Below are 11,254 nucleotides of genomic sequence, written 5' to 3'. Positions count from 1 at the left end.
CCAGAACCTCTCTCCATTTTCTGTTTGAGGGAGAAGATTTTCCCCTTGATTCAAATGTAGTATAACTCGTCCATTCAGTGTTCGTGTATGCTCTGTAACGGGCCCGGTCAGCATGACCACTTTCATACACATGCCAAAGCTAGCCATTCCTTGGACAAAGAACACTGCTAGAACTGTAGCATCAGTGTGGCTTTTCTGGTATGGCCCAACCTAGGCCTTGCTTGAAAACCTTATTTGTGGCAGGTGGCAACATTTCTAAAGATTCACACAGGTTCTTGTGCTCCAGTTGTTTTATTGATGTTACAATAGTTAAGACAAGACATTGAATAATCCACAGAAGTCCAAAGAATAGTCTTTTGCTCACTTTCTTGCTAGGTAAAAGGTTGTGTCAGAGCTACAAATAAGTCATGTTTTTTTGAAGGGGAAATACAAGCTGTGGCACATAAGTTACTGAAAATGTCCCCCCAGTGGTACATTTACAAAAATGCACCACTAATCTGCAAAAGTTGTAACATCAAATAAAAAATGGGGTGAAAAATAGGAAAATTTTATAGGACAAATATATGCAAGAAAAAATTAGATAACCCTCTGAAAGTTGAACTAAACATGAGATATGGAAATGAGAAAATACAATATAAAGTTATCTCCTACTCATATTTGGTTTGGGGAAAAAATTGTCAAGTAGGATAAAACAAGGAGACCCTACTTATACTACTGTGAAGGCACATCAGACTTGGTCTTTGAAATGCCAGAACAGGCTGCAAGAGTAGGATGCTTGACTTTCTATTTGGGTTACATTGGACATTTTTAGGGCTACAATTTGGTAACCGCTGCCTTATAGGAAACTTGAGATGTCTAGGATTTTCATGGAGCTGCTGCTGGCACACAATTAGGAAGAAAAGGAGCAGAAGTGTCCTTTTGATTTCTTTTGAGCACACAGATCCCAGGCCAATTCTGTGGATTCTTCCCTAAGCGACAGCTGTGCTAGTATCTCCGATTCATACAGCTTATAGGAAGTGCTTTTCAATGGATGTGGATCTTCTGGAGCACAATTCGACAGATAAACTTCTCAAGTTGGTGTTCCACCAAATATACTTCTTCCACCATCCCTTGCATTTAGAATTTAGTTTGCAACCATCTTATTCCATTGAATCGAATTGAAAAAACTGTGTGACTTAATCTTGCTCGCACCATTTTCACCAGAGCCCAAACGTTGCTTAGGTTCATACTGCAGCAGCTAAAAAAAAAAAAAAAATTGTAATTCAGAATTGCACTGCATGCAATTTCATTTATTTCTTGCTAATCTTGCACTTCCCATGCTTGAATAGCAACCTTACCTCTGAGAGCAGTGACGAAGCAGATTGGCTGAGCTTTTCTGGAAGATAGATCTGGGTGTATGGATGAATCCCTGAGGGATGATTCAGCAATAAAGACTGAAAAAGAAGTGGGGCTATTTAGAAACCGGATCATTAGCTGCCTTTGCTTATAAGACAATACTATAGCACTCACTAAAGGCGACAATGTATTAACAAAATTAACAACTACCAGTACGAAGATCTCAAGTGCAGACATTTGGTACGCTTATATTATTGCAGTTGTGCAGCTAGATCATGATTAACGTGAGTTTGAATAATGCAACATTCTGTTTACTGCAAATTGTATAACAATATCAGGTCACATTTAATGCAAACAGAAATTCAGTTCATGCAAAGTTAGTGCATGTGCCGCCCAGAGTCACTTTACAGAGGAGATGGGCTGCATAAAAATTTAATAAATAAAAATGAGCAGTTGAAAGTATGAGATTAGTGCTAATCTAGCATTAGAGTTTAGACACTGCTACAGTACTTCAGTCTGCACTTGTTTATCTTCATGTATGCCCGTACTATATGTGCTGTTGCCTGTAATTTTTGCGATTTGTTTTCATCGTTTTAAGAAACGCTTTTAATAGAGACTTTTTCAGATACAAACTCTACAAGTACAAAAAGACGGGGTTCATTACTACTTTTTCCACTGCTACTTCCATTGAGCTGTAACCAATTACCATATTTGACATATAATTCTAAATTCCAATTACCATATTTTACATACAGTCATAATTCTAGAATTCTAAATAGTGCACAAATAGTAAACTCCATGGGATTCAGTATCTGATTCTGCACTAATTAAAACCTACTTCAGTCATAATTGAATCACCTCACATAGAACACATTACATACCTTAAAACACAATGTCAAACAATGTCCTTCATAGTCCATCAAACTATCATAAATACCTACTATCTACATAGTGATATCATTCAACAATGAACAAATCCCCTTCAGAACAACTCCATTTTCACTCTCTTCTGGGAATCCCACAATGAAAGAGCTGTCCTAAATCTATGAAAGAATATTCCAAGGTTCAGGGGCTGCTAATGAAAACTATTATTTGCAACTCTTCTTTTTGCCTCCAAAAACTACAGTTAGGTTAGTTAGCTGGACTAATTGAATCACCATAATGATTGATTTGCTTCTCTGTGGAGGAGGTGGCAGGTACTTTGGTCCTAAACCAAACTGAGTTTTAAAGTTGAGTTGCAGTGACTGGGAACCAGTGCAGTGGTTATAGGTGTTATGTTGGTATGGAGGCCCTTATTAGCCAAAATGTAAGCCACTACGTTTTGTACCAGTTGTCTTTAAAGGGCAATCTTCAAAGGCAGTGCCATACAGAAGAGATTCAGAGGCAGCCCTATGTAGGTGTGTTGCAGTTGTGCTGATATCTAATTTATTTAATTACTTGCTTAACGTGCCTTATAGGCTGCTCCAATCAGCCAATTCTAAGAGCCATATCATGCCACAGTATGTAATTATGATTAAAACAATACTAACCAATTAAAAAAAACCAAATGGAACAATATAATGATATAAAACTGGGAGACACATTCAGAAAAACAAAGCCAATTCCCTCTTGTGGATAGGTATAATGAACTTGGCTTGATGGAATGGCCAATTATGATAGAATATGGCTTGTTGGTATAGCCAGATTTTCCCTAATTTCCTGAAAACCAGGAAGGAGAAGGCTGTTCCGATGTTGGAGAAGAAGAATATTCCATAGAAGCCCCACAGTGATGGATGATTTTATCCAGCAGTCATGCACATATTAAATAGGGGTGGGGGGGGGATCAAGCCCTGTGACACCATCATTTAGGGGCCTAGGACTCAACTTCTTCCCCTATCACAACCAACTAGAACTGTCCTTTCAGGAAGGAGAACCACTGCAAACATGTTCCTACTCCTGCGCTCCCCTGAGATGGCTCAAAACAACGACTGACGGTATCAAGAGCTGCTGAAAGGACAAGCAGGGCCAGGAGGGAGCATTACCTGTCACAGTCTACCAGAAACCATCCATGAGCAAGATCAATGCAAACTTTGTGCTAAACCCAAGTAAAAAACCTGATTGAAAAAGGACAAGATAATCCACTATTTCTTCCAAGGTGGCTGCTGCTGCTGCAGCCCAACCACTATCTCCACTATGTTCCCTCTAAAGAGGCGATTGATAGTTCAGCATATCTGGCTCAATTGATGGCTTCTTGAGGAGGGGATGTACCATTGCTTCTTCAGAGAGTGCAGTAATACCTCTCAAGGAAACATTCACTAATATCCCAATCCAGCTCTCCGTCACCATCCTGAAGGCTTTCACCAACCAGAAAGGGCAAGAATTCAGAGTGCAAGTGGCTAAGCTGAGGTTGTAAATAACCCTGTCCTCTTTCTCAAGATTCACAGGGTCAAACTTATCCCAGGTGTTTTGTTATACAAAGCCTCAACTATCTCCTCTGAGTAATCTGAGTAAATCAGTGTGATTTTATCTTCAGGTGTCTAGAGAATTCCTCACAGCTCAGGTGCTTCTCGTTCCTATCCCTACCCAGCAGGGGCCCACACTCTTCAAAGTAGGCTACTGGGCAGCAATCTGCAGACACAGTAACAATGGAGAAATATCAAGATTTTACTGCTCTTATTGCCCTAGGGTAGACCCAAATATTGGCTCTCATGTTATGTCAGAACCACTACTCATCGTACATCAATGGTACTCTAGCTAACTCTTGGTCCACTTAATTACCTGGAGAAGCTTGAAAAGCCATGCCTCCTTCCTGACTCCTCTTGCCAGAGTTGGAAGTTGGGAGTGGCATTCAGGTTCAAGTCTGCCTAAACGCAACATTTCTACCTTAGTGCAACAAATAGCTAAAGCCTCGATGGAACAACCCACTATCAGCTGGAAAAATTCCCCAACTCCCAGAGAGAAACTTGATACCTCAGGAGGGCCAACTGAATGGGACCATCCTATCTACAAAGGCTTGTGGCACCAAATAGACAGCTTCACAGCAATCTGCCATCCAACCATGACAGGGGACAGCTTTTAATGTCCCAGAGCTTAGACTGCATTTCAAGTGACCCAAGATAAGAACCAGATCTAATGACTGGCCTCAGTGTAAACTAGGCTCTGAATGACCGGAGTCAAGATCATGGAACATCATCATCATGAGCCACTTCCAGGGAAGGCAAGTTGAAATCCTCCAGAACAGTAAGCTTCAGGAACTCCACCTACCAATCCAGCAATGAGATCCAGTATCTCAGGTAGGGAGTCCAAAAAAGGCTCCCCACCTTGTCGTAGAACTGAACTCCTATTGATGTTACATTTCTAGTTAGTGCTATTGGTAGCCATTTTTCTGGGATCTTAATATTTGATTACACATACAGATTCAGTGGCTTCAGCCTACTTACCACTCCATTCAATAATTCATAAAGTAGCGCTCCAAAACTCCACCAATCACAGGCTTCTGTCAGTTCAGAAATTCCACCCACTTCTGCAAAAACAACCAAGCACATAAACTTAAATTAAAACCTAGAGATGTAAAAAAAAACCCCGACATCGACAAAACCTTTAAATATTTTGGAGCAGCCTTATAAAAAACCTCTAAATATTTTTTGGAGCAGTCCTATAAAGTAAGGGTCCCCAACCCCCAGTCCATGAACCAGCACCAGGCTGTGGCATGCCAGAAGCCAGGCATGCAAATAAGTGAAGCTCCATCCATGGGATGCAGGCAGCACACAAAACTATGCCCCCCCCCGGCCCACAGAAAACCTCTCTCCACGGAACCGGTCCCTGGTGCCCAAAAGGTTTGGAGGCCGCTGCTATATGGCAGTCCCAATACACTATTGTTAATTCCCTTCCCCCCATGTAACAATATTGTATATGAGCCTTTCCAGATATAAAAGGCAGGGTTACAATAGTCCTTAGCTATACCTGGAGCACAATATAAATCATCTACCGCTTGGCTGCTGCACTGCGGCTCAACCTCACTCCACTGGCCAAAGAATGTGAGACGGAGGTGACCTATGAAGAATGTCAACAAGAGTTAGCACTGCAAAGCCAAGCAACACTTTTCCATTTCTTAAATTGAATGACTCAATTTATCCCACGTGTACATCTGAAGCCCCCATTGTAATATACAATGATGCATGCAGTCCATCATTGTTTCCCTTTATGTCAAAGGAAAAAAGACAAAGATGAGCCAAATGACTCTAAAGAGCACTGTCCTCCAAATACTTTGACCATATTATATAATAATGAAAGAATATTTATTTTACATCATGCTATGAAGCTCAAGGACAAGTGAAAAGTGATTTTTTAATAAAATCATCTATCACTAGTCCACATGTGGACTAAAGTTTTCCTTCAGTTCTATCTTAAGAAAAACCTACCAGTATCGTCTAAAAGTAAATTTCGTGGGTTGAGATCCTGGCACAAGATTCCCTGTTGGTGGAGACCTTCCAGAGCCAAAATCAATTCAGCTGCCCAAACTTGGATCTGCTCCTCATTTATGACCCAACTGACAGGGGTATGGCTTTGGGCAACTGATTCCACTGAAGATCCATGCCATCCTATTGTTGATTGGGTTTTGAAATGTTTGTGATCAAGAATTGGTGCCCTCTGAATAAAAATGTCTTCTTCTCTTGCTTCTCTGTGGTCCTCTTCAAGAGTTCCAGGATACAACTGGTTTTGCCATGGAGTTTCTGCCTTTGATTTGTTGTATCCTCTTGTTACCTCTAAGGCAGCATGGCTAAATTTTTCACCTGTTTGTGGCTTTGGTTCTGGCTGAGGAGTCTCTTTCCCAGATACATTTCCAATGCCATTAATTGTCATAAAGGAATCACAGGATCTGAAAGTCAATCTCTGACTGACTGAGTGATTATGTTCTTGAGGTACTGTTTTGCTTGTAGATTCTGTAGCACCAGGAATGGGATGGGCTGTGCTTAGATTCTTCTTCCATGGTTCACCTGCCTTTTCAGTATGCCACCTGTGGTCACTTAAGGTTCTAGGGCTGGATGAATGTTTCATAGACATCAAACAGTCCATTTTTTTCAACAGGGGATGATTTACAGATACAGGAATTGGGCCATTGTTGTTTTCAGAATAGATCTTGCAGCTCTGCTGAGAGTCAGAACCAGTTTCATGAAGGTTTTCTATCTGCTCCTCTTCCCTGATATACCCAAAATCCAAAGTGAGCTTTGGACTCAGCAAAGGAGAACAGACAGAGGCAGAACCATGATGGGAACGAAGATATGACCAGAGATTTCCTCCTGTAAAAAGGGAGAAAAGTACCAGCTAGAAACAGTTGGAAACACTGCAACCCCAGATCTCTTATTAGCTTCGCCTATTATTCTGTCAATACTAGCCACTACTATTAATCAGAATTCAGATGGCTCACTATAATTCGTTCTTATTGGATCACAAACAAGTAATTATCTTTCTATATGTGGGCTGCAACCTTGCTTTCTGCTATTGGCAGAGCTGTCAGTGGGACCTTCTTGTGGTCTCTCCAGGTTCAATTTCTTGTATATCTTCTTTTATATTTATTGTAGGAAGAGAACCGTTAATCTATGGTAGCAAAAAAACTGAAGGAGCCTGACAGCATTTTTATTAATCAGAAAAGATGATATGACATATTTCTCTTGTATGAATTACCCAACATTTTTACAGAAGACAGGTCTGGAAGATGGAATCAGGAATACAATGTATCTAGCAATAAATACTCACCTTTGACATGTTCCAAGTGGAGGAAGATGGAATCCTTACTTACAGAATAGCGCAGTAATTCTGTCATAAAGGGGATTCCATGTGGGATGATGGTCTGTCTTTCCCGGGTCTCCACATAGGATTTGGGGATACTCTGATAAAAAGAAAATAGTATCAGAAAAAATAAGCTAAGGGTCTTCTTGGGCCAGAAGAGTCCAGTAGCTTACCAGTAGGGTTAAAAGCCCATCCTTATTCTTACTGTTCCTTCTTCAAAAAGCACCATTCCACATAGACCACAGAATTCCTTCATAATTTTTCTAATATATTATCTCTTTTTAAAAAATAATTTTCATTAAAAGATTTTACAAACATTTTAAAAACTTCAAAAACATAAAAGAAGAAATAAAAAAGAAATTATAGAAGGATAAAAGAAAGTAAAAGATAAGATAGATAACCTTTATTGTCATTATTTTACTGTGAGCATGCTGGCACACCTTAAAAATGAAATTCGGTTTCCCACTCTCAAAAGTACACACACACACACACACACACACAACACATATATACATGCTACACACACACCCCCTTTCCATTTTGAATACATAACAGAAAAAGGAAACTTGAGAGTTCACAAATTTGATACTATATGGACCAAAACTGTGACTGAATTTGGATGTTCTGCTTCAAATACCACGAAGCCTCTTCCCAGAAGATAACAAGGAAAACTGGTCATGAAGAAGATGTGTAGCATCCCTGACAATCCTGTGGACTCTGCTCAAGCAGTGCTTATATGCCAAGTCCTGGATAGAAGGAAGTGAGCTACCAATTATATTTTCTGCTGTTCACTGCTGTCCTCACCACTCTCCGCACCCCCTTTCGGTCCGAAGCAGTGATGCTTCCAAACCAGACAGTAATGCAATATGACAGGATGCTCTCGATCATCTCTCTATAGAAAGTGGTATGGACAGGGGAAGGAAGATGGAACTTTTCTAATGTGAAGCAGAAAATGCAGGCGTTGCTGTGTCTGCTTCACCAATGTCTCACTGTTGAGTGACCAAGTTAACCTACTCGTTAGCTGCACACCCAGAAACTTGATGTGCTAACCACCTCCACAGTTGAATCATTAATATTCAGAGGCATATGGCTGTATGAAAAAGGTGTATGAAAGATAAAGAAAGGAAAAGAAAAAGGAAGATACAGATAGTCCTCATCTTAACTATTTGTTTACCGTTCGAAGTTACAAGGGCATTGAAAAAAGTGATTTATGACCATTACAGCATCCCCACAATCAAAATTCAGGCATTTGGCAATTGGCAAGTATTAACAATGGCTGCATCTCCCAGGATCACGTGATCATTGCATGCAACTTTCCCAGCCTACTTTCAACAAAGTTAATGGGAAAACTGGATTTGCTTAATGATCACACTTTTTTTTAACAACTGCAGTGGTCTGCTTAAGAACCATATCAAAAAAGATTGTAAAATCAGGTGTGACCTACTTAACAATCATTTTGCTTAGCAACAGAAACTTGGTCCCAATTATGGTTGTAAATAGAGGACTACCTATATCTAAAAAAGTGGCTTCTAGTCTTCGCAGCACTTACAAACAATTACCATCTTCACCTGCCCGTATTACAAATCATGGAACTTTCTTCTCATAAACCAACCTTTTTATCTAGTCTATTATCTCAATCAGCATGTAAATAAGACGCAAGTACATACTTACATATATGCCCTCTTCCATATTCTCACAGGGATAAATCTAGCACTTGGAGGAATTTGGCTTACTCTAGAGCAAGGGTGTAAACTGGCGGCCCACGGGCCGAATGCATCACACACAGGCTATGCCTATCCCAGCTCCGCAAATGGGAAAAACGTCATGAAACGTCACGTGATGGCAACGTGATGTGGCAAGTTTGACACTAGTGCCCTAGAGCACAGGTGTCAAGCTTGATTGTGTCACATGATGTATCATGACATTTTTTGCCTTTGCGTAGTTGGGTGGGCGTGGCCTAAGCGTGACGCAATCAGCCTGTAGGCCACCAGTTTGACAGGCCTGCTTTAAAGGAAGTGAATTTCACAGTTCCTGCTTCCCTCTTTAAAGTTGCTCTAGAGAGTTAAAGGAACTCTCAGGACAATATCAGAAGAACAGAAGGTCATAAAGGGGGGGAGAAAAACAGGAAATGTCCCTCCCTGCCCCTTTCCTCCAATTAAGCAAACCCTGATAGACAGAGGTGGGTTTCTGCAGGTTCTGCCCAGTTCTGGAGAACCGTTAGTGGAAATTTTGAGTAGTTCGGAGAACCGGTAATAAAAATTCTGACTGGCCCCGTCCCCATCTATTCTCTGCCTCCCAAGTCCTAGCTGATCGGTAGGAAATGGGGATTTTGCATAACCTTTCCCTGGAGTGGGGTGGGAATGGAGATTTTACAGTATCCTTCTCCTGCCACGCCCACCAAGCCACGCCCACCAAGCCATACCCATAGAACCGGTATTAAAAATGTTTGAAACCCACCACTGCTGATAGAGGTGCCATATATGAAATCAGCACCAATGAGTTTTAATGAACAATATTAAAGGTTAAAGGTGGAAGATTTTACATATTAAGGTAATATAATTAATACTGTTACTAAGGTTGAATATATCTGTTAATGTGACAAAAAGCCGATCTGTTTATAACTTCCTTCAGAACAAGAGACGTCAACTACTTTTTTTGCAATATGCAAAATTGCTAAGGACCAATAAAATAGGCCCAAATTAGATAAAATGGGTCTAAATCCTCACCCCTTCCTCAATTGGTTCCTGCTACCATACTGACACAGCTGGATTAAAAACAAAAACAAAAACCCCCTGTCCAAATCCAAATAGCAAAGAAAAGGTTCAGTCACAGTGCTCAGAACAATCCAGACTGCCCAAACGGTCACATTTAAAAAACATTTAGTATGCTCCTATTCTGCAATGGTCCCAGAAACAGAGATTCAGGGGGAAATAATTCAATGTTACTTACACAGTGGTGCCATATCTAGAACCATAAAAGAGAACAGAAAAAGGGAAAAGCACATACCTTCAATATAAAGGTGTCCCCAGTAGCTGGATCCTGCACTATTTGCACCTATAAGCAACACAATATATGTCAACATCTCAGGATGGGTCTGCTCCTATATTAATCTGTTGGCACACAAAGTCCTCAACTTACCACCATTCTTTTAATGACCAAAGTTACAACGGCACTGAAAAAGGCAACTTGTGACCAATTTTCACACTTATGACCATTGCAGCATCCCTCCCAGTCATGTGATTGAGTGCTTGGCAAACAGCATATATTCGAATGGTTGCAGCATCCCGGGGTTGTGGAATTATCATTTGTAAGTGTCCTAGAGAACTTCTGACAAGCAAAGGCAATAGGGGAAGCTAAATTCACTAAACAGCCGCATGAGTCACAATTGTAGTGATTTGCTCAATCATGGCAAAAAAAGGTTGTAAAATGGGGCTTAACAACCACGTTGCTTAGCAATGGAAATTTTGAGCTCAATTGGGGTCATAAGCTGAGGACTACCTGAAATCAACTGGAGATTCTGTTCTACAACTAGAAATATCTGCCTTTAGACCAGAGGTCTTCAAACTTGGCAGCTTTAAGACTTGTGGACTTCAACTCCCAAAATTCTCTAGCAGCTATGCTGGCTGGAGAATTCTGGGAGTTGAAGTCCACAAGACTTAAACCTGCCAAGTTTGAGGACCCCTGCTTTAAACCTTAGAACACCACCAACTACTTACTCTTAAGATTTCATCCTCATCCTTCTCTTAATTCTTTGATTCTTCAATCCAATTTCAGAATTGCTCAACCTTATTGAGCTTTTTATGTTGGACATACAGATAATCTCCAAGGAAAATTCCTTCACTTTCCAGATGTTGCTGATTATATTTTAGACTGTCTTAATCAAAGTCAGGGGTGTCAAATTGGCGTCATCATGGCATCATCACGTGACGTATCGAGACTTTTTCCCCCTTCGCTAAACCGGGTGTGGGCGTGACCAGCGCATGATGCATCCAGCCTGCGGGCCGCGAGTTTTGACAGTCCTGATCAAAGAGCTTGGTAGTACAGTGGTCTAAGGCACCCCGTTATTAAGTTGGTTATTAAGACCAGCTGCCTGCAATTACTGCAGGTTCAAATCTCGTCAAGGCTCAAGGTTGACTCAGCCTTCCATCCT

General features: G+C 40.8%; 1 protein-coding gene across 3 annotated transcripts in view; it reads right to left on the bottom strand.

Moving 5' to 3' along the window:
- Window positions 1-272: 272 nt before the first annotated feature.
- Window positions 273-11,254, bottom strand: part of RPS6KL1 (ribosomal protein S6 kinase like 1) — an 18,056-nt gene continuing 7,074 nt past the window's right edge. For all 3 annotated transcript variants that reach the window (XM_034418119.3, XM_034418120.3, XM_087874273.1), the window contains exons 5-11: window positions 10,111-10,158; window positions 7,072-7,204; window positions 5,736-6,614; window positions 5,278-5,367; window positions 4,755-4,837; window positions 1,338-1,433; window positions 273-1,237 (exon numbers count right to left, since the gene is read on the bottom strand). In XM_034418119.3, the coding sequence (XP_034274010.2) occupies window positions 1,124-1,237; window positions 1,338-1,433; window positions 4,755-4,837; window positions 5,278-5,367; window positions 5,736-6,614; window positions 7,072-7,204; window positions 10,111-10,158 (1,443 nt within the window). In that variant the 3' untranslated portion in view covers window positions 273-1,123. The remainder of the gene's footprint in view (window positions 1,238-1,337; window positions 1,434-4,754; window positions 4,838-5,277; window positions 5,368-5,735; window positions 6,615-7,071; window positions 7,205-10,110; window positions 10,159-11,254) is intronic.

Source organism: Pantherophis guttatus, chromosome 1 (genome assembly GCF_059756535.1).
Source record: "Pantherophis guttatus breed Tessera chromosome 1, ASM5975653v1, whole genome shotgun sequence".
Taxonomy (NCBI): Eukaryota; Metazoa; Chordata; class Lepidosauria; order Squamata; family Colubridae; genus Pantherophis; species Pantherophis guttatus.
Note: the sequence above shows the minus strand (reverse complement) of the source record. Positions and strands in the feature narration are given on the sequence as shown.